The sequence below is a fragment of the Megalobrama amblycephala genome, linkage group LG19 (genome assembly GCF_018812025.1).
Source record: "Megalobrama amblycephala isolate DHTTF-2021 linkage group LG19, ASM1881202v1, whole genome shotgun sequence".
Taxonomy (NCBI): Eukaryota; Metazoa; Chordata; class Actinopteri; order Cypriniformes; family Xenocyprididae; genus Megalobrama; species Megalobrama amblycephala.
Window position 1 is genome coordinate 11,881,443 of NC_063062.1, and position 24,342 is coordinate 11,905,784.

Here is a 24,342-nt window from a genome sequence, read left to right on the forward strand (position 1 = left end):
AAGGGAAATATTTATCCTTTGGAATTGATTTACAGGGGGACTTTTTATGGCGTTTTTCCTAACCATGTAAAGCATGCTGCGTGCCATTCATAAATGATAGATAGATAGATAGATAGATAGATAGATAGATAGAATGGTATATATAAAAGGTTAAACAACTAATGACTTAAGGGCAATGTATTATTTTCAGTGGCATTTTTGCCAATCTTCAGAAATTTAATTCACATTTTAAACAATTCACATGAGTGCTTTTGACAGTGCAATTTTCAAAAAGCTAGAATTGTTCAGATATTATTTATTTAATCCAATGCAATGTGTTTGTTAGATGAGATACAAGTATTAGAAGAAACTGTAATGGCCACAGTAATCTGCTGATCCTACATTCAGTGTTGTCTGTACAACTGTTGCACTCAGTATTCCTCCTTTTATCCACTGTAAGGTCTGTGAGAAACCTGCACCACAGAGAAAATGAGATGAAACAGTCTGAGAGAGAGTCCTGCATACCCCTTCATCTTTTGGGGGGAAATTCTGGATGTTCTGGGTGTCATTGCCCTAAAAAACAACTCAGTGCCCTTTAGGAAACATACTAGAAAATGTTCCTGACTCGAAGAAAGAGACTTCAGCTCAGCAGGATTATATTTCTTCTGTCTGGGGTTTTCCTTTGTTCTTTATATCAATTCACTATCAGAGCCAGACTTCCAGAAGCCTGGCCTGAGCCCCAGAGAGCAGGATACCTAGACGATGGCTCTGGGCTTGGTCTGGAACCAGGACTGTTTGAGATGACAAAGACTAATTTGACCACAGTTGAGCCAAAGAACATCAACCACACAGATGGGGTCCAGCCGTCAGAGACAGCAACAAATATACCCGTCCAAACAACATCTACAACAGAGACGCCTACAACAACCACAAACAGGACAATTGTCCATTGCATTTATGTGGATCCAGACCTTCCGAAACCCACCCCAGTTCCTACTCCAGCAACCGATACGACCACTCTGGTGCCCAACACTACAGCATCCAGACCTGGAGACGCACCGCACATGAAGGGCGAGTACCCGGAGGACATCTTCTCCATTGAGGATCGACGCAACGGCTGGGTCATTCTCCACATCTTTGGAATGATATACATGTTTGTTTCTTTGGCCATTGTCTGCGATGAGTTTTTCGTCCCTACCCTGGGGGTTATCACAGACAAACTGGCGATCTCAGATGATGTGGCCGGGGCGACCTTTATGGCCGCTGGAGGCTCTGCTCCCGAACTTTTCACTTCCTTGATCGGTGTCTTCATTTCTCATAGCAATGTGGGCATTGGAACCATTGTTGGCTCGGCTGTCTTTAACATCCTGTTTGTGATCGGAATGTGTGCGCTGTTTTCCCGGGAGATGCTTCACCTCACCTGGTGGCCTCTCTTTCGGGACGTGTCGTTCTACATCCTCGATCTCATCATGCTCATCATCTTCTTCTTGGACAACACCATTATGTGGTGGGAGAGTATGATGCTGGTGAGCGGTTATGCTCTCTATGTTACTTTCATGAAGTTCAATGTTCAGATTGAGCGTGCCTTTAAATCTCAGCTCATGAAACACAAGAACATTGTCAAAGTCATCGCGGTGGAAGAACCTGAAAAGGTACGCCTTATTACCTTTGCCTTTAATATATAAAATTAGAATTAGTCTTTGGGTCAGATATTTGGGTCAGTGGCACAAAACCATGCTGAAAAACCAAGCATGAATTCCATGTTGGTCCAGGCTGGTTTGGTGCTGGTCTAGCTGGTGGACCAGCATAGTCATGCTGTTCTCAAGCAAAACTGAAGAGGTGTAGCTAGTCACCCATGCTGGTGACCAGCAAACAAGCAACCAGCATCCCATGCTGGTCCCCTATGGCGACCTTGGGTTTTTTGGGCCCTCTGGCTAACTTCTCAGCCGAATTTCTCTGTGCTTGGGGTGTGGGTTGGGGGTGGTGGATTTGGCGTGCTGAATTTCTCCATCAGTGGAGAGGGGAATGGGGTGGGTTTCGGAGCACCGAATTTCGCCCTTAGAATTGTCCTAATCTACCTAATCTAGAATTGTCCTAAAAGTGATTAATTATGTATTTAAAGGGACAGTTCACCCATAAATGACAGTTCACCCATTTACTCCGCCAAAAGTTGTTCCAAACCTGTATGAATTTCTTTGTTCTGCTGTACACAAAGGAAGATATTTGGAAGAATGTTTGTAACCAAGCAGATCTCGTCCCCCATTGACTATCATAATAGGGGGAAAAAATACTAGTTAATGGGGGGCGAGATCTGCTTGGTTACAAACATTCTTCCAAATATCTTCCTTTCTGTACAGCAGACAAAGAAATTCATACAGGTTTGGAACAACTTGAGGGGGAGTAATTGATGACAGAATTTTCATTTTTGGATGAACTATCACTTTAATACACATTTTATCAGTACTGGGATTCAAACCCCAAACCTTGTGCATTATTAGCACCATGCTCTACTATTGCATGTTAGCAATTTGCATAACATTTTAATCATATTTATCACAGAAACATTTACATTTACATCAGTGTTGATGATTTCTGCTGTGGTATATCTTTTAGTGATGAGGAACCACTATAATATCTGCTCATGGACGTGATAGCAGAGATATAATAGCATCCTACTCAGGTGAATGTGAGTCACTTATGTTTATTCATTGAACAGATACGCATGGGTTTGCGTTTTCCTTTGATAAACAGAAATGAAAAGGATCTCTTGTCTGCTGGGGCCAGACATTGTTAATGAGTTGTCTTGTAGCAGGCGAGGTATTTGGAGCAGGTGCATTTGGCTCGCAGTGACAGCCCCATCTGTATTGGTGACACTATCGCGTCACATAATAAAATTGTGTAGTCATTTTCACAAGTTCCTTTCTTCATCCTGAACATCCCTCAGCTTAGAAGCTGTGGTGAGAGGGAGGTTTAGAGAGATCAACACTTGATAATCTGTCATAACATCTCTGTGATCACAATCACCTGAGGAGGAGACTTTAAGCTTCAGTGACAAACAGTCTATGGGTTATTGTACATGTGTTTTATACTGTAAAAAACGTATATTAATAAGTGGACTGGATATCATTAATCAAAATAATATTAGCCAATGTTATATTATGTTAGAGACCCTCTTGACAGGTAAAATGCTCTCTGATCCAAAGACGCTCACTTAATCCTGTGAGGGTCTGCTGTGATGTACAAACTGTGTAACATATAGAGTCTTTAAATCTGATAAGTGTGATTGAAGCTTATATAGTATAAGACGGCTTACTAGACCCAGAGGACCTAGATCTCTGTCAAACTAAACCCAATGGATTGAATTTATCACAGATAAGTAACAAGTACAGCAGTAACGATAAAATACAGAATTTCATATTTTAAATATTTGAGTGCTCACGTGTTACAGTGTTGTTATTGTGAGCTATTAAAAATAATTTCTGCTATAAATAAATCTGCATTAAATAAAATCTAAATATTAGATGAAAAACTTAAACTTAACAAGAAAATGTAAAGAGAGAGAGATAAAATTAGAAATGTTGCTTTGGCAATTTACTGAAATAAAATAAATTCAAGTTTGAAGCTCTAAAAAGTGTCAAAAGACAACAAAACTGCAAAGATTTAAATGAAAACTGAAAAGATAAAAATAAAAGCTTATTTATAATATTAATAAAGCCGCATGCTACCAAAGACGTGTCACTCACTCGTATTGTTTTGAATGGGAGAAAGTGAAACGCGCAATATGGCGGAATAAGTCCCGCCTTCTAAATAAGAGCCAATCGCCGACTGGTAAAGTCATCGCGTCATTGCAGCGGCCGTTAGAAGCATAGACATATAATAAATATAAATATAATTTATTATATGTCTATGGTTAGAAGCACCGGTTTCTATAGAAACAGAGACGCGCATTTAGGTCTGCACATGCGCTTTAGCTTGATCCAGCCTGAAAAATACAGTTTTTTTGTCATGATTCGAGCGTTTGGAAAAAAAATTATATGACAGTTGTCAGATTTCATTGGTGATTACAAATATGAAATTTAATCGAAAGCTTGGCAAACAGCTTTGGAGAATTTGATGTTTCCCTATTCAAAGTGATAGGAGCTGCATGATGCCCAGGATGCCCGAGAGGCGTTTCAAAGATGGCCGCCGAGTGAAATGACTTGTCTTAAAGGGACTTTGATGTTACATCTTCTTACAGTTTTTCTTCAAGTTTAAATAAATAAATAAAAATGGTCTATGAGGCCTCTTAAATGAAAACTTTATCAACTTTGAAACAGACTAGTCACTTTTATTCTCCAAACAGTAGAGTGAGAAGTGAAAGTCAAAAGTCAAATCAGTACCCTGCATCCTCTGTAATGTTTCAAACTGTTTTTGCACACAGGACAATGGGACTTCAGGTGAAGAGAACAGGCCGCCTGAACCAGAAGACAAGAATCGATTAAAGGTAATCAAAAATATGCAAATATATGTTAATGTATACATAAACATATGTAAATAGGTCTAGATTCAAAATATGTGAACCTCTGATAACTCATAAAAGATAAAGGGTGTAATTTATCTGCCACTATTGGAACTAAAAAAATAATGACTGTTTCCAAACAGATAGTACTGGCCCAAACTCACATCACTGGTTGAGCCAGAAAACATACTGTGTTTTAATAGCCAACATATTTGAACTTTTCTGGGAAATCAGCCTACAAATGGCTTTTTAAGCTAAGATATGAGGAAGCATTTTAACATCCAAAAAAATGATAGACTTACCTTTAAAAAGAAAACACAACAGATATACACATGATAGTCTTGATTAGATTGGATAAATTTCCTGTTAAGCTAATATTAATTTAAGTAATATACTTAATAACATACTGTTACTTGAATAACATGATCTGTTAATATACTGCATATACTAACATATACTGTTAATAAACAACATGATCATTTAGTGTGAGCATATTTCTCTTGTCTTGTGTAGCTGAAGCCCACACTGCAGCGCGGGGGCAGTTCTGCCTCTCTGCATAACAGCACCATGAGGAACACCATCTTCCAACTGATGATTCACACACTGGATCCTCTTGGAGAGGGTAAGAGCCCTTCAGTGTCTGAACCCTCATAATGAAAACTCATTAAGCAAACCCAGCATGAAGGCATTACAAATTTCAATTCTGGTAGCGATAGTCCACCCATAAATGAAATTTCTGTCATTATTTACTCACCCTCACATTCCAAACCTGTATGACTGACTTTCTTCTGCACTGCAAAAAATGCTGTTCTTACTTAGAATTTTTTGTCTTAGTCCAATTATCTAAAAATTCTTAGATCAAGAAGCATTTTCTTGACAAGTAAAAATTATTTTCTTGTTTTTAGGAAAAATAAGTCAAAATTAAGTGAGTTTTTCCTTAAAACAAGCAAAATAATCTGCCAATGGGGTAACCAAAAGTAATCTTAATCCAAAGTGAATTTTGATTATTTGATTATTTTGCTTGTTTTAAGGAAAAACTCAATTTTGACTTATTTTTCCTGAAAAAAAGAAAATATTTTTTACTTGTCAAGAAAATGCTTCTTGATTCAAGAACTTTAAGATATTTGACTAGAAACAAGACAAAAACTCTAAGTAAGAACAGCATTTTTTGCAGTGTGCAGAACACAGAAGATATTATACAGAAGGTTGGGAAACACATTTCTCAAAATATCTTCTGTGTTTCACAGAAGAAAGAAAGTTTGGAACAACAAGAGGGTGAGAAGATGACGACAGAATTTTAATTTTTGGGTGAACTATGCCTTTCAGAAATGTTTGTGAAAGCTGTTCACAAGGTTTTTCCACAAGGTATTTTGAGTAAATGTTAGCATTAAAAGACCAGGAAAGATAAATAATAAGAATGTAGTGCTCTTTTATTACTTGAAGACTCAAATTATGCCATTTTTTGTTTGATGACTGTTATTTGTACAAAGTGGTTGATTTGAGCACTACTGGTTACAGCTTTTTACAGACTGTTTTGTATATCGAAACACAAATTGTAAATGGATCAAAAATGCCTATATAAACCTATATTCACTCAGGCAAGTGCTGTAATAAGTTCAGAAGTGTAGCAGGAGAGTCCCTTTGTCCTTCTCCTAGTACAAATGGATTAGCAAAGCGTGTTCCATATGATGACAGCACTAAGTCCAGATTGATACTAAGAAGATAAATAGCTCTTTCTCAGTCTATGGAGTGGAGAGTGATTCATAGTAGTGAGACAAGGGATGGCCCACCGCAGTGGCTCTATGACATTTTGTCAAGTCACATCAATGTGTATGTCACCATTTAAACATACACTATATTTTTTTCACATTGCACATGGGTTCTCTAACCAGATTTGTAACTGTAGTTTTAGCATCACAAAAATGCATACATGTAAAGCAGAAGCCCTGGTGCTGAGGTCCTGCGGGTCAGTGGTTTGATGGCTGGGGTTGGTCCCCTTGACCTTCAGCCTGTCCTCAGGAGGCTGCGCAGCACCTGCGCTCTCAGGGTCCTCCCAAAAACCTCCCAGTACTGTGCTGCTCCATCATTAAGCTGCTTTTGATTGAGCTCATAAAGGCTGGATGAGAGACAGGCTCCAGCAGCTCAATCCTGTTATTGTGATAGGGTCCCTGCTGTAGTCAATGAGACACCTTTAAAGGTTCATAAGTACATATACATTTGGGCTGATAAATTACTGACAAGCACTTAACAACTTAACAACTTAAAATGACCTCAATTGCACTGCCTTAATATACTCTGTGTACTCTGCATGTCAGTCATTTAAATCTCACAAAGGAATGTCTGGGTCACATTTCACCCCAAAAATAATAGAAATAAAATCTTAAATTCCACATGAAATCAAAATTGGCTTTTACTATGAATATGTTAGTCTTACTGTTATCTATAAGCTAGTGTGCGCCAAAACAATGACAAAATTCACATTTAGAAGATATAGGCATTCAAAACTTACATTCTCTTACTTCCGCCGATATGGATCAACGATTTTGATGACATCACTCTGCACTTCAGCTTCTCTTCAGATTTTCTGTCCAATCAAATGCTCTCTAGAATCTAAAGCGTCCCGCCCCCTACATTATAAATAGATGCTGAAGCTGCAGCTGAAATCGGTCACTTGTTCACACAGTTACTCTTTTTGTACATGGTGAATGGCACATAGTGCACTATATAGGGGCTAGGGAATGATTCAGACAGTGTAAATATGCTTTCCATTGGGGCAAATGATGTCTGGTTTCACGTTGGTGTCACGGGAACCGCCGCAGCGTGCACACAGTCTGCCCCGGTCCAGGGACACAATATCACAGAGCGGATCATATCCACGAGTCTGCGCATACCAAAATACATATCGGACCCATTTCAATTCTTCACAGAATGATATATTTTAAAGCGACATAGAGGAGATTAGGAGGAGCAGTGGTTAGATTAAGAGGAAACTGCAGTTACTAGCTCAATGGCTCTGGCCGAGCTGTGGTATAAACGAAACGCTATTGGCTAATTTAAAAAAGGGGAGAAGCTGTTCGATATGTCCCGCCCTGTCTTCCTGTTTCAGTGGAAATTACATCAACACATCAAATAATGCTGTGCATTTCAAGGCACTTCAGATTTTTTTTTTTTTTTGCTTTTCTTTTTCCATTTTCATGATAATTCAACATCCTACCTCCAAAACAAAAATAAAATAAAATAAAATAAAATAAAAAGCATACAGTAAATAACTCACTATGTGTAGTAATCCAAGATGCGTGACGCAGAAACTAGAGATAATCAGGGTACGTTTATATGACAATGATATACTAAACATGGAAACGTTTTTCCTTCACATTTTTAACATACAGACGACAATGTTGTCAAAAGATTTCCGTTCACACGGATCCACGAAAATGACCAAAAAATGCTGTATTATGCTGTCAGGCCAGTACTTGGCGATGTCACTTTGTAAAGAAACACTACGCGCCTCTAGACTGAACAAATACGCATGCGCATGACGTCATTGTTCACAAATTCATATTTTTGTCATTTCCAAAAAAAACGTACACTTTGAAACCCATTTTCAAAAGTTTGCGTTTTCAAGTCCCTAAAACGCAGTTGTCATGTAAATGAATGGCCAAAACGTACAATAGGTTTTCTGTTTTTAGCTGAAAATGGTGTAGTGTAAACACCCCCTCAGTTCTTTAATTGACCTTGGAGTACACAGTTGAATACTGGAGCAAACACATAATTCACACATAAAACAAAGACGATAACCAACAAAGGACAAAACCAAACAAGAAACATAAATACACCGAGGTGCAAATCATAAGTAATCATAGAAACAAACTAGGGAGTAACAAGTAACCAGGGAAACTGAAACTAAACAGAGTGGAGAAACAGGAACTAATGGAAACAAAACTGAATGTCAAAATAAGAGTCCACATAACGGAACATAAACCTGACAATAACAATTAACAATCTCTATATATAAACTTATATAAGCATATAATATAAGCATACTATATATATGCTAGTCTATATATATATATATATAGTCTATCTATCTATCTATATATATATCTATATATATATATATATATATATATATATATATATATATATATAGTGCAGTCCAAAAGTTTGGAACCACTAAGATTTTTAATGTTTTTAAAATACGTTTCGTCTGCTCACCAAGGCTACATTTATTTAATTAAAAATACAGTAAAAAACAGTAATATTGTGAAATATTATTACAATTTAAAATAACTGTTTTCTATTTGAATATATTTCACAAAGTAATTTATTCCTGTGATGCAAAGCTGAATTTTCAGCATCATTACTCCAGTCTTCAGTGTCACATGATCCTTCAGAAATCATTCTAATATGCTGATTTGCTGCTCAAGAAACATTTAATGTGTACAATTGTACAAAATATTTGTGTACAATATTTTTTTTCAGGATTATTTGATGAATAGAAAGTTCAAAAGAACAGTGTTTATCTGAAATCTAATCTTTTGTAACATTATAAATGTCTTTACTGCCACTTTTGATTGATTGAATGCATCCTTGCTGAATAAAAGTATTCATTTCTTTAATTTCTTTTCAAAAAAATAAAAATAAAAATTCTTACTGACCCCAAACTTTTGAACGGTAGTGTATAATGCTACAGAAGCTTTGTATTTCAGATAAATGCTGTTCTTTTGAACTTTCTATTCATCAAGGAATCCTGAAAAAAAAAGTACACAACTGTTTTCAACATTGAAAATAATCATAAATGTTTATTGAGCAGCAAATCAGCATATTAGAATGATTTCTGAAGGATCATGTGACACTGAAGACTGGAGTAACGATGCTGAAAATTCAGCTTTGCATCACAGGAATAAATTACTTTGTCAAATATATTTAAATAGTACACAGTTATTTTAAATTGTAATAATATTTCACAATATTACTGTTTTTTACTGTATTTTTAATTAAATAAATGTAGCCTTGGTGAGCAGACGAAACTTCTTTTAAAAACATTAAAAATCTTAGTGGTTCCAAACTTTTGGACTGTACTGTATATATATATATATATATATATATATATATATATATATATATATATATATATATATATATATAGTCTTACTTTATGGATTGTGAAATAATTAGTTAAAAAAATTGTCATAATTCAAGAAATCAGGCTTGATGACCCAAACATTTCTATACATTTTTTTTAATATATAAAATTCACGACTTATTCATTTATACTTAGACCTGTCCACATTTTTCTTTGAATAAATCCAATTATGAACTTCTAACATTAACAATGTTGCTTGGCATCCAAGTCAGTGCAGACGTGAGTAGTTGATGCATTTGTAAAACTCACCATGGTATTTATTGTATATGAATCTACTTTTACTCATTAGAGTCAGTGTTTAATGGAGATGCAAAGGCTAGAAGCTCTTTGGAATGTAAAGGTAAGGGGCTTAGTGTTTGTGATGTTATTCTTGTGATGTGATTGCTTTCTTGTTGTAGCCAGTGAGATTGACGTGAGAAAATGACGTTTTGTATTCGTCTGTGATATTAGGGCTTTTGTCATTTGTGGTACTGCCATTGTTGACCCTGACAGTGTCAGTCAAAGTCTACATTCAAGCTATATTCTTCCTTTCCTGGTTTGCAGTGAAATTTAAAGACAAGGCTCAGATTTTGAACGACATGGCCCGGGGGAAAGTAGAGAACAAAAAGAAGGAAAAATCTGGTGAAGGTGAGATTTTACCATCTTAGTCTGTTCTATTATGATTGCACAGAGCTTTGTAGACAGGTCGATGCATTGTCCTACCTCACAGATGAGCTCTGTTGCATATTCAAAATGGTTATTAATGTTGCATTTCCACAAGCGGTAACGTACCAGCTGTGTGCTGGATGAAAGGTACAAAGAGAGGGCACGCTGCCAGGAGTTTGGCCCGTTTTGCCCTCTACACAGCATCCCGCATTCCATATTTCCACCTTTTGTTTCTACTTGAGAGCTGCTTTACACATTAGCTGACATAATGACCAAGCTCCATCTCATGAATTAAGCATGAGTGGCTCGGAATCAATGCGGATTATCTTGTGAAGCAACTGTGGCGTTTGAAATTGCCGCCAAACGATATAGCAACATTACTCACTCCTATTGAGGAAATCTTCACTCCACATCTGAGAGGAGCTTGTAGTATTGCTACCTTTAAGAAGTAAAAGCAAACTTGATTGATATTTTATCATCCTGGTTTAAATAAGGTGATGGTCAATCAGAGCAGCCCAATGATTCCAAAGATGCGGCTCCAGGATCCAAGGAAGAAGACGCCAGTCAAAAGTCTGAGGCACAAAAGGTGGGCCAATTGCATCTCAAAAAAAGTTTGGAAGAAGAAGCAGAAGCTCTGAGATACTTGTGTGCTTTTAATGAGCTTATCAATTCTTTACCTTGTTGTAAAGCTGACAGAGACGATATGTCAAACATTGTATGTGATTCATATTTAAGGAACAATTCACCTAGAAATGAAAAGTCTGTCATCATTTACTTACCCTAATATCATGATTTCCTTTTCTGTGTGGACCAAAAAAGGACAGAAATCACCACAAATTTAATGTTGTTATTCTCCATGATGTGTTAGAAATGGCTTCTTCATGACCTAATCATAACTTCTTTTTAGTCAGATTTTTTGATAAATCAGTTCATTCAGTTTACAAAAGTGGACTGAATGATTGATTCACAATTCAGACCAATCCAGTTCTCGCCTCGAGTTCAACTCTCAGACTCAGTCATAGCAGTTTTTTGGTTAGCAGCTCACTGGATGTGAAGATTATCTTTGAATTTGATTAAGCTATACCTATTTATCATGCTTTTATTGTGGTTTTGTATACTTTTTGAAGCTTGAAAGCTCTGGTGGTCCCTATTTATTATAATTAGATGGAAAAGAGAGAGACATTCCACAGAAGAAAGAAAGACCTACTGGTTTGGAACAAATTGGGTGCAAGTAAATGATGATAAAACTTTACTTTTTGGGTGAACTATTACTTTGTTCTCCTAATTCCTTATTTTCCGTCTGGGTATTGTTTCCACCTGTCTCTTTCTCGCTCTGTGTTAAGGAAGGAGACACTGCAGCAGAAGGAGGCTCAGAGAAGCCAGGAGGTTCAGGCGATTCAGAGGATGATGAGGAAGATGACAGTGATGAAGACAGCGATGAAGACAGTGATGATGATGATGATGATGATGAAGATGATGAAAATGAAGATGAGGCTGAAGAAGGAGATGAACCTCTGTCCTTAGAATGGCCAGACACCAGACGCAAACAGGCCACATATTTGTTTCTGTTGCCCATTGTCTTTCCACTGTGGCTAACAGTTCCAGATGTCAGAAACCCTGTGAGAACCAAAAGAAAACATCATGTTTTTCTTGTATACTTGTTCCAGTTTTTCACATGTGATAGAACTGACATGTATATATTGTACTTCACAGGCATCCAAGAAGTTCTTTGTCATTACCTTCCTTGGCTCAATAGTATGGATTGCTATATTTTCCTATCTTATGGTGTGGTGGGCACATCAAGTAAGTGTAGAAACCATGTTGATAAACTGTATTTGGTCACTTAAGGTACACTTACTGCATTAGCAAATATAACAGTAAAACAAGTCAGCATTTATCAAGATTTTCTCTCCTAGGTGGGTGAGACAATTGGCATCTCTGAGGAAATCATGGGTCTTACCATTCTGGCTGCAGGAACATCAATTCCTGATCTAATCACCAGTGTGATTGTGGCTCGAAAAGGCTTGGGAGACATGGCTGTCTCGAGCTCTGTAGGGAGCAACATATTTGACATCACCATGGGGTAAGATGAATGAAACATTTAATAGTCAGTAAATCAGATGTTTGATAGTTGGAAATGATGTGCTCAGTTTTACTGCCGTTCGTCGAATGTGATCTGAGGGAACTCCACAGGTTTGCACGTTTCGAGAGAGAATGTCAGTCTGTGTAGTGATGGGGATTTTTCATTGGCTCTTTCTGCAGGTTACATTGTTTCGCCAGTAGGTGGCAACAAGAGTCTTAATGAGTGCATCATTCACTGAACTGATTTATTTGACAACATACATTCATTCAGGAATGAAACTGTGGAAAGTGTGGGTATGTCCTAATACCCACACTTGTGGTCTTGGCTACTTGAAAATGAGTACATACGACAGGAAGTAAGTGCGCAAGTCTACCCCAGGTCAGAAATATAGCGAAGTGGTAGGGTGCTTCTCAAATGGAAGGCTGCGTCCTAGTAAGGCTGCATATCTCGGATGCCACGTCATCAAGTGCTATCAGAGGCTGTCTCAATTTGAAGGATCCTTGGAAGGCAGCCTTCATTTTCCATCCTTCATTCAGCTAATTTTGAAGGATGCATCATGACTATCTTTCACATCCTTTAATCATTCAAAAACTGATGGAAAACTGACAGAAAACAAGTTGGCTCTGGGCTTGGTTCGTTATGAAATGTAAGATAAAAATAATGTTTTCGCAGATGAAGGCATGCATTTTATCTTTTGTTTTGGTGTAAATTAATCACTTAATAAACTGCCAATAATGTAAGCCACTGGGAGACCACAGATGGTTGTCATTCACTGTATTGCATTAATAGAAACCCAGTTAATATAAAGGACTCTAGCCTACAAGCCTCCATGGGGTCCATTGGGAATTGATTGCATTATTGGTTGCAATCGATTAGCAAAATAACAAAAAAGTATCTGTTTAAAATGTAAGTTAAAGGGATAGTTCACCCAAAAATGAAAATTTGATGTTTATCTGCTTACCCCCAGGGCATCCAAGATGTAGGTGACTTTGTTTCTTCAGTAGAACACAAATGATGATTTTTTATCTCCAACCGTTGCGGTCTGTCAGTCGTATAATGCGTGTCAATGGGAACTCAATCTATAACAGTAAAAAAAACACGCACAGACAAATCCAGATGAAACCCTGCGGCTCGTGACGACACATTGATGTCCTAAGACATGAAACGATCGGTTTGTGCGAGAAACCGAACAGTATTTATATCATTTTTTACCACTATGTCCAACTGCCCTGCGCAACTGGTTAGTGAGGTCTGAACACGCTCTGACAACGGAAGTGATGTCTTGCACTCATTGAAGCAAAGCGCGAGAGATCACTTCCGTCTCCAGAGCGCGTTTTCTGACCTCACTAACCGGATGCGCAGGGCAGTTGGACATAGTGGTAAAAAATGATATAAATACTGTTCGGTTTCTCGCACAAACCGATCGTTTCATGTGTTAGGACATCAATGTGTCGTCACGAGCCGCAGGGTTTAATATGGATTTGTCTGTGCGTGTTTTTTTGACTGTTATAGATGGAATTCCCATTGACATGCATTGTACAACTGAAAGACCGCAATGGTTGGAGTTAAAAATCATCATTTGTGTTCTACTGAAGAAGCAAAGTCACCTACATCTTGCATGCCCTGGGGGTAAGCAGATAAACATCAAATTTTTGGGTGAACTATCCCTTTAACCTGTTTTTGAACTGTTGATTATTTTGCAATCTCACACTCGCAATCTCACTTTTGGTATGAATGCATACCGAATAAATCATTCTTGTGTTTTATTGCTTAATTATATCTCTCGCTGTTACAGGCTGCCGGTGCCATGGTTGATGTTCTCGTTCTGCCATTCGTTTGCCCCAGTGACTGTGAGCAGTAATGGGCTGTTCTGTGCCATTGTGCTGCTCTTCCTCATGCTCCTCTTCGTCATTATCTCCATCGCTGCCTGTAAGTGGAGGATGAATAAAGCGTTGGGATTCACCATGTTCGTCCTGTACTTTGTGTTCCTGGTGCTCAGTGTCATGCTAGAGGATCGAATCATTATATGTCCCGTGTCCATCTGAGCACACCTGTGGTTTTCACTCACATCCATGAGGATACAATCCTGTCATTCCAAATGTTCTGAACTATAACTTAATGTATCACATTTAAAACATCTGTGGACTCACTGTGTTGACTTATTCTGTATTACACATGATTTTTTTTTGTGAAGGGATGCAATAACTGTTAAACACTTCTTTTTTTTAGCTTGTGTTAAAATTAATGCAGTAATGTCACAGAAAAGTCACAGGTCCTGTCCCAAATGGTCACCATTTGTGGTATCCACACTTTAGTGATGTAATGCCATATGGATTGTTGGCTGGTAGACTGCATGTGGTCCCACCAGTGTGGGCTTTGCAAAAGGGCACATTAAGGCCACATACAGAGGCACACTTGAGCTCCCCTTTGAACTGTAAAATGACAAATAAGACACCCTACTACTGCCCTGTGGACTTGACAAACACACTTTGATTATGATTGCGTAATCAAAGGCCACAGAAGTGTTCCATTCGAGACAGGGCCACAGAGTACTAAATATGGAAAATCACTTTTTTTCTTATATTCACACTTGATGGTTTGAGAAAATCAATGATGCAATTCAACCATTTTCTTTTCTATTGGGTTTATACCAAAACATGCACGTAAAACACACGTTCACACTGTCAGTAGTTGGGATTGATAATTACATTTACTTACAGGTATGAATCTTGAAATGTCCCGTTCAAACAGTAACTTACAGTAGCATCTCGAATACTGTCTGTATAAACGTGCAATGGCAGTCAAGCCCGTATTATCTTACCAGTAAATATAGCGACAGTGACCAAAGTAATATCAAAGATGGCAACGTCTATAAAACTGAAAAGTCTAATAGAGTTCATCCATCACATCTTAATTAACCGACAGCAGCTTTTATATCTGGGTGTAGAGCGGCGCAACTCCGACCGGTGGAGATCAGTGATTGGATAAAACATTCAGATGACACACATCTCACATCTCCATTGCTTTAAGTTACCGAAAGTGAAACCACACATGAAAACCCGCAATATACGGTAAAAACGAGTCCGGTTCTGTTCACACAGCGCGGGTTTTCCGAGAATGCGGTTGTGAGTCCTGAAAATTTACGGGTGTGAGTTCGGTTATAGAATGCGGTTGTCACTCCCGTAAATAAGTGAACTGTGTGTGAAAGGAACCAGAACTCAAATACAGGAGTGACATCCGTATTCTGTTGCTGTGTGAATGTGGCGACATACAAAATTGTTACACCAGAAATTTACAATAATAAATGCACAAAAATAGCGATGTCCTGAAGTTTAATTTATTGACATAACTCATGTTTAATGCGATAGTTGCATCCTCACATAATACAATATGTTGTTAGTCTCTAGCCGCTAGCATTTACATTAGGCCTAGTGAATACATAGATCCGCATCTATGATTTGTGTAGCCTACTGGACTGAAGACTTTTTGTTAAAGGGATAGTTCACCCAAAAATGAAAATTATGTCACCATTTACTCTCAAGCAGTTCCAAACCTGTATGAATTTCAGTAACCAAACAGAAACCAAACAGATTTTACTACCATAGTAGGAAAAATAAATACTATGGTAGCCTAATCAATAGGGAACGAGATCTGTTTGGTTATCGAATCCATGATACCATGTATCTGAAAAAGATGTCCAGGACCTCCAGTGGAAAAATAGGCCCACAACTTTAAAAATCGAGCAGTATATTTAACCCTGGGAATGGGGTACTTTTTATCCATGTGTGCACCAAACCCATCTGGTGGGTTTGCTGCCAAAAAGCTCTTTTTTAGTTTCATCTGACCATAGAAGCCGGTCCCGTTTGAAATTCCAGTCTTGTCTGACAACTGAATATGCTGGAGATTGTTTCTGAATGAGATCAGAAGATTTTTCTTGAAACGCTCCCGAACAATTTGTGGGGATGTAGGTGCTGTTTGATCATTTTTTTAGGCTTTCTGAGACTCAAGACTCAACTAATCTCTGCAATTCTCCAGCTGTGATCCTTGGAGAGTCTTTGGCCACTCAAACACCTTGCCTCGAGACAGATTTGAAACATCTTTAGTTATTGCCCTGATAGTGGAATCAGGATTTTCAATGCTTTATCTATCTTTTTACAGCCACTTTCTATTTTGTGAAGCTCAACAATCTTTTGTTGCACATCAGAACTATATTCTTTGGCTTTACTCATTGTGATGAATGATTACGGGAATTTGGCCTTTGTGTTTCCTCAGGTTTATACTCCTTTGGAACAGGAATATATATTCATGATAACCCTGGTGTGCTAAAAAAATGTAAATATGAATGGGAATATACTTCAGAGATATTTTACTCATAAAAAATTCTAGGGGTGCCAATAATTGTGGCCAATGTGTTTTGCATTTATTTTTATAATGTGATTTTCCCCCCGCTTTCAATTCTTTTCCTTCAATGAAAGGTTAGATTTTTGCTAGTTTTCTGAATTAAAGATCAAAAGGACAAACAATGCAGATTTATTTTTACAGTCATCTTTGATCATATTTACCAATACCTCTGACCAAAACTGTATCTTCCTTTGTGTATGACAGAACAAAGAAATTCATACAGGTTTGGAGCTACTTGAGGGTGAGTAAACAATGACAGAATTTTCACTTTTGGGTGAACTATCCCTTTAAGGGTGCCAGAGGTTCTGGGTTCTAATCCTCCCGTTTATTTTATTTTTTTCCTCATTAAAACCAAAGATGTTCATCACTGATTGTATATCAAGAGCAGGGACATGTTTATGTGCATTTTGTTTTGTGATTTAACCGGGACGAATAGAGAGTCTCCGCAACAGCATTAAGCGATAGATTGAAGCGCTCGTCTGTGTGAAGACTGCGCAGTGTGCACGAGCGCCAAGAGAACACTGTTGCCTTCCGCCACTGATCAGAACAGCGGCAACAAACACTCAGCATGATTTCAAAAACGACACATTCCAGCGCCATCTCCTCTCATTTAACACAAACGAACGAATTGATAATCAACTGGATGTTTCCTTTGTATTAGGTACATCCGTGCCGCGAGATGTTTGAAAAAGTGGTGGGGAGGGGACAGTATTGACCCTGGGGGACATGTTCCACCCGTCCCACCCCTCAAATTACGCCTATAATTTTGTCCAATGATGAAAAATTGAATTTTACAACTAATAAAAAGTTTCCTAATTGATTTTGTTGAATTTTATATTGTAATTGTCTTATTTGATGTTGTGGGTTTTCAGCTAGCTATGGGTGAGTTCTTTTTAAAGTGCAGAATTCACTACATTGGGAGAAATTGTGAGCTTATTGTAAATGATGTAATTTAATCATATTCTGCAATGGAATTATTTTTGTAACATGGAAAACTGTCATTAGCAAGCGTTTTAAATGCAGATGTTGTGCTGTATGTAAAATATGATTTTTTCCATTATAAAAGTAGAATCTCAAGCATATAACAAGACTTCTTTACAAATTCTAATGTAATCAGTATGACTCTAATATAAACGGTTGTGAATTTCCATACAAATGTCACACAGCTGTCGCAAATTTCTCTCTTGAGAGTTGCTCATTGTAAATATTCACTTGTTGGGTCAGTACAAAATTAAATGGGGTTTCAAATGTGACTTTCCCTTCTTCTCTTTCATTGAACAAACCAGCGATAGCAACACAAACACACCAGAGTCGATTTAAGTGAGTTTATTTACAGTTCTAAACAATTTGATAGACCTGGCTCAGATCTGACAAAATGATATATACAAATATAAATAGAAGTAACAAAAGGACTGATATGTAAAGCACATTGCCCTAACATAAAATGATTTCTTAAAAAACAAACAAAATCACCTTACACATTAACCGTTTTAAATTTCTGTAGCTTGTCATGAAATAGGTCAGTTTGTTTCACTACCATGCCATATGGACATAAAAAGCAGGTGATAGAAAAACTGCTAAATATTAACAGCAGTGTAAATTGTATATTTTTGTAGTTTTACACAGCATCAGGTCAATAAACAAAGGGTTCCCCCCCAAAAAAAAATTATTAGGGCAGTATTATCTGTTTTTTTTTTTGTTTGTTTTTTGTCCACTTGGGGCATTAACATCAATATATCATTGTGTATAATTACATGTATTATTATTTTTTCCATAATCCACTGCGCTTGTTAAACTTCAGCTATCCTCTTACCAACCACACAAACTCAAAGTGCATCTTCAATTAGCATTATGATAAAAAAAATGAACATTATTAAACTATAACAGTTCCAGTTACCGCATGTTTAATTTGAAAAGAGTAAATAAGTGCTTGTATGCTTCAGATGCTTTTATGTATCTTGACAGCAGGGACCTATGTTTATGCATCACTGCACACTATAAAGCAATGTTTAAAACGAAAAAAAAAAAAAAAAATGTACCTTCATGGCAAACACTTTGGATTATGTAAGTGTGTGTAAAATGCTGACTTCATATTCATATTAACAGTCCATTTTTTCTTTATACTAGCTATATTACTGTTTTTACCCTGTTGAAAATTTGTCTCCGTACCGTTCTTTGCCCCAAGGTAAGGCATTTCTCAGTTCAAATATCTCATCGAACATATTTTTCACCATGTAAACTGTGAGTCATGAGTCTATATTTGGTCCAGTTCTGTACCTCAAGACAACAGCGTCACTTAACGGTCACCATATACGACTGGTCTCCAGGACCAGGACGACGGACAGCACACGCTCAAAAGAGAAACCTATACACTACGAACAGTCTTTACAAATGGAGACACGTCAATTGTAACAAATTCCAGTCTTAAAATATAACTGTATAATACAAATATGCAAAATAATAATAGACTATATACACAAAAGTCTCTTTGTATGTGAAATATACAAGTGCCCCTAGACGGCCAAAAGAGGACTGTGTTTGTTGGGGTCGCTCATTGTGCTTCTACGTGTCCTAAACTTGATCGATTTGATTGTTCTACAGCTACTGGTCCCGAATCCACTCCATGATTCACTCGACGTGAACGAATGGAGCGATGGAATGACCTGAGCACAATGATATTGCTCCTAATCTACAATGACCTCTGAACTCAAGTTTACCTGAGCGGTGCTAGGCGATTTGAATATGACCCCAAGCTTCCAAAGGGGGGGTCGAGGGTCAAGACATTAGGCAGATGGAAGAGCAAAAGTGAAGGGGGAATATAAGGTAATGAACATGATTACAGACATTATAAGGTGGCGTATTCACAGGAAGTGTATGAAGAAGAACAGTCACAGACAGGAACGTTTTTTGAAGGAGACCTCATGGGAGCCAGAGGTAGCTTTGGTTACGATGAATGTTCAGGATCACATGATTGAAAGTGTTGCTTCTTTGGATGGGACTTGGGCATCTAGGATGCCTTCCTGTGCGATGGATGCGAGGAAAGAGGGAGGAATGAGAGGAGGCGAATCACAGATTGGGCAGCCCAAAGGTTCTTTTGCACTCCATGACTCCAGCGCTGGGTGGCCGGTCACAATTGTGGGTCATCTTGACCTGGCTGGGTGTCAAACGGTCATATGCCATTTTGTATTCACGGTCGAACGCATCTGTGAGAATGAATGAAAATGTTAGTAATGATTGTGGTTCTCACGTTGAGCGAATTCGTAATATGTACATTATTGTCAATAGGATTTTTTTTATGTTTTTGAAAGAAGTCTCCAAGGCTGCATTTACTTGATCAAAATTACAGTAATACTGTGAAATATTATTACCGTTTCAAATAACTTTTCTATTTTAATACATTTTAAAATGCAATTTATTCCTGTGAAACAAAGCTGAATTTTCAGCATCATTACTCCAGTCTTTAGAAATCTGTGCAAATGTGCTGATTTGGTACTATTATCAATGTTGATATTTTTTGTGGAAATCATGATACATTTTTTAGGATTTTTTGATATGTAGAAAGTTCATAAAACAGCATTTATTTAAAACAGAAATCTTTTCATGATTTTTCATAAAGAATATAGAAATGTAATATATGTACATAAATGTTTTCACTCTATATGAGCATATATTTCAGATATATATGTCAAAATATGTATTATACATACATAAACATATATATTATGGGATACATTTATATGTCAATATATGGAATTTTTTCAATTTCTAATAAGTTTTATATATGGCTGTGCATATACGTGCATTTATGTTTTCACTCTATATAAGCATAATATGATTTCATATATGAGACATATATGTCAAAATATATATTATACATACATAAACATATTTATATGGGAAAAAAAATGTCAATATATGGAATTGTTCCAATTTCTAATATGTTTTTACTTTGTATGAGGATATGCTCTATATATTGATATTTCATATATGTACATATATTACATTTCACTTTTGATTAATTCAATGCATCCTTGTTGAAAAAAAGTAATTTCTTTTACAGTAATTTTCTCAAATTTTGGAACAGTAATATAATACATTATCAAAAAAGTCAACTCACCGATATTTATGCTACTTTTGCCCAAAGCCACCAAAGCCAGGAACAGGATGTCTCTATATAAGCTCCTGCATATGAAAAAATAACGAGAAATTAAGTCATTAAGACTACCTTGTCAAAACTGTTATTTGAACAGATCGTTTTTGTGCTGAGGCACATTTATTGTTCTCTTACCGTTGTCTGACGAAGCCCAGTCTGGTTCCCAGTACCTGCAGTATCTGACTCATGGGCTGATAGACATCGTTCCTCTGGATGCTCTTCACGACACTCTGCAGCAGCTCTAAGCTCACAGACTGCTCCTCCTCCCACAGGGCAGCAGATACTGCAGGATTTGCACCTATTAAAAAACATGAACACACTATGATGTAGATGGCTGGTACTTGCTTGTGATGTTCATGCAAAACTACTGCTACAGCTGCTAAAGTGTTTTTAAAAGGGTTTTAGTGCATTTAGTGCTTTTCCTAAATGTTCTGGGCGGTTGTTTATTGGCCTAAGGAACAGTGTTGTTGTTGGTTTGAGGCATATCTCATATCCACAGCAAAAAATTTTGTTGCAAATATTTGTCCAAGAACCAATTTCATGCACATTTACTGTCAAAAAGCTCACTTATCACTGTGCAAATGAGTTTGTAGGACATATTCTTACAATATGATTTCCAGAGCAAGTAGCAGGGCTGAATGGGGTCCTGATGCAGTCTGGGGTTGTCCCACAGGATCTGGACCAAGACGTTTTTACTGTCTTCTGATGCACAACTTTGCAGAGGCTGCAAGAAAACATGCACATAACATTGATGCAAGCTGTTATGGAGAAATACAGTGGCATCACCAACAGCTTCTATGCATTTACAACTATTCATTCATTAAAAACAAATGGGACATAATTTGAGAATTCTTGAGACCAACCTGAACATCTTTGCTGTAGTGTTTGGAGCTCAGATAGAGTCCCGGCAGGCTGCTGGGCAGGTCCAGTCTACGGAAAAACCACACCAGATTCCAGAACACAATGGGGTGGTGATCCACAATGGCTGCAGACGAGATGGCCTGGTCTCCCTCGTTTTCCAGCAAGCTCTCCAGTTCTTTCCAAAGTACCAGAGGACTCAGGTAGGGTACGGTAACTGGCTCCTACAGCACAGAAAGACTAAAATAACTACCAGCCCAATTAACTGAACCAACTTTTGAGCCATAAAAAGTGATGATTCCAAAATACTGAAATGTAATGAATTGAACATATTCTTACAGGGTCTTTTTTGCCATTGCTGGACAGATTGCCAGTGACTTCGTAATCTTGTGGAAGTTCATCTGCGGTGTCTGTCTGGCAAGTATGCGTGTCTTGAGAAGGGGATCTGATTAGAAACAGAAGAAAACTGTTTGAAATGGTGAATATCTCTACAGAAATATCAACTGATTTGGTTGGAGACCAAATTACCTTTCCTGGTCACCCAGGTTTCTGATGTCCACATTGAGCAGGGGCAGAAACGGAGATCCGCAAAAGGGGCACGTGCTATTGAGGTTGGAGTCGTCAGCTGTCCAACCAGCCATGATCTCTTCATCATACACCAAACTCTCACAGGTGTTACAGCGTGAACAACTGGACATACGTACCTGGAAAGCCAATCAAAGTTAGTCTCACAGTAGTACTTAAACATACGTGTCGTTCAAAGTAAGAAAAACTCACTTCAATGGCGTAATTCTGCGTGGACTGAGTGAGGCTGGAATCAGAACACACGTCTGAGGTCTGCAGAGCTTTCGTTATCGTCAGCGACGGACCTAAAAGACAAAACAAAAGTCACTCTCTGCGGCAAAAGGCGCTTTGAAGATGATGTTTTTCATCAGAGAACAATCTTCTCCGAAAACAAGTCACATTTCAAGGTGATTGCCTGCAGGGATTATGAATGCTAATTCTGATGGCGCTCAATGAGGAGAGAGGCTCGACAGAAGTCTGGGATAAGAGCGTGTGTGCGAATGTGAGTGATTGGGGAGCACTCCAGCACAACCCCCATCAGCCTGATTAAAGAGCCCCTCTCAGACCCCATTACTGCAGAGCCAGACACACTCAGCCCTGTCTACTGGCCTACTTCTGCAGCTGCTGGAGCAGAAACAATGAACGACACACATATGCAAAAACGTGCTTAATCACCTACCCAAAACATCATGCGTAATGGCCCGGGAACGCTACAAATGTGGTCATCTTTACAATTAAATTGTTCATAATTAGTATTACCCCTCCTTTAGATTTATTTAAACATATCTCCTTCTCTTGCTTTACTTCTCTGGTTGTACAACACTGTAATCTTGACAAAGGACCGAAATATACCGAGCATTACTCTTGAGAAAGCCTGATGGGTAATTTTCTAGCACACCGTCTATTTTTAGTGTTATTCAGGGGAAACCATAAAGATTTACCTGAACAGAGGGGAGGCGTTTAAAATGAACATTACTTATGAATATTAAATGTGCTGTAAGTAAGTTCAGCCATTTTGCTAAGTTCCACCATTTTGCTTTCATCCACATGTCCTCAATTCACTGTCTAGAAAACCCAAACAAAAAAATTCAGAGGTAGAAAGAGATCCTGATTAGCTAAAAAAGAAAGTGTTGGTCGCTCTGTTGACTCGTTTTGCTGATTACAGAGCCCACATGTCACACAGACAATTGTGACATCCCATTTATATTGTGTGAGATAAATATCAAGCATGAAATTATAAAAATATGTTTTTTACAAAATTAAATTATCTGCTTTTATATTGTAAAGAAAATTATTTTAATGCAGTATATACTATTTGTAATGCAACAGTCATTAAGAGAGACTCGCTAGAAAAATACAACACAAACAAATAAAAACTTTTTATCATAAAACTATATGCATATAAAAAATATAATAGGACAGTCAGTAGAATAAATTATTGTTCAATGTCATAATCTCTGACCAGTCGTTAAAAAAGCAAAATAATACACTAATTTTCTGGAATAAAGTTTTGTTATTGTAATAAAAATGTAAATGTAAATTACATTAAAGGTGCCATCGAATGAAAAATTGTATTTATCTTGATGGAGCGATAATAACTGACATGATCCATGATAACATGATATTTTTAGTGATATTTGTAAATTGTCTTTCTAAATGTTTCGTTAGCATGTTGCTAATGTACTGTTAAATGAGGTTAAAGTTACCATCGTTTATTACTGTATTCATGGAGACAAGAGAGCCTTCGCTATTTTCATTTTTAAACACTTGCAGTCTGTATAATTTATAAATACAACTTTATTCTTTATAAATCTCTCTAACACGGGTGTGTCTCATACGTCCTGAAAAGTGAAGCCGCGGGCTCTTTGATCGCCCCCTGGTGGCTGGATGCAGTACAAGTCATAAACCCGCCCTCTCAATGCAAACTAATGGCACTTGTCAAAATAACAAAGAAATAATTACACATACAATAAAATTTTCCGAAAGATGGTTTTGGTCATTTAAAGTAGTTGTTA

The 24,342-nt window shown here is 37.5% G+C and overlaps 2 protein-coding genes across 4 annotated transcripts in view; one reads left to right on the top strand and one right to left on the bottom strand.

Annotated features, from left to right (window-relative positions):
* The first annotated feature begins 444 nt into the window (after positions 1-444).
* On the top strand, positions 445-15,593 carry slc24a1 (solute carrier family 24 member 1). Of its 3 annotated transcripts, XM_048168671.1 has the most exons (10): positions 445-1,631; positions 4,400-4,462; positions 4,991-5,099; positions 9,913-9,963; positions 10,167-10,250; positions 10,763-10,854; positions 11,612-11,887; positions 11,982-12,071; positions 12,185-12,351; positions 14,147-15,593. In XM_048168671.1, the coding sequence occupies exons 1-10, from the start codon at positions 594-596 to the stop codon at positions 14,394-14,396; spliced, it is 2,220 nt and encodes a 739-aa protein (XP_048024628.1). In that variant the 5' UTR covers positions 445-593; the 3' UTR covers positions 14,397-15,593. The 3 variants fall into 3 exon arrangements, with proteins under 3 accessions (XP_048024628.1, XP_048024629.1, XP_048024630.1); XM_048168672.1 differs by lacking the exon at positions 9,913-9,963; XM_048168673.1 differs by lacking the exons at positions 9,913-9,963; positions 10,167-10,250.
* A 2,470-nt stretch (positions 15,594-18,063) lies between these two features.
* Positions 18,064-24,342, bottom strand: part of dennd4a (DENN/MADD domain containing 4A) — a 46,873-nt gene continuing 40,594 nt past the window's right edge. The window contains 8 exon segments of the mRNA XM_048168670.1: positions 18,064-19,955; positions 20,870-20,934; positions 21,041-21,203; positions 21,512-21,629; positions 21,769-21,987; positions 22,103-22,208; positions 22,292-22,467; positions 22,541-22,632. Coding sequence (XP_048024627.1) covers positions 19,819-19,955; positions 20,870-20,934; positions 21,041-21,203; positions 21,512-21,629; positions 21,769-21,987; positions 22,103-22,208; positions 22,292-22,467; positions 22,541-22,632 — 1,076 coding nt within the window. The 3' untranslated portion in view covers positions 18,064-19,818.

Coding starts and splice junctions, on each gene's coding strand:
- slc24a1 (XM_048168671.1), top strand. CDS start 594: ATGTTCCTGACTCGAAGAAAGAGACTTCAGCTCAGCAGGATTATATTT. Junction 5,100..9,912: donor ACTGGATCCTCTTGGAGAGG/GTAAGAGCCCTT, acceptor TTTACTCATTAG/AGTCAGTGTTTAATGGAGAT. Junction 11,888..11,981: donor TTCCAGATGTCAGAAACCCT/GTGAGAACCAAA, acceptor TGTACTTCACAG/GCATCCAAGAAGTTCTTTGT.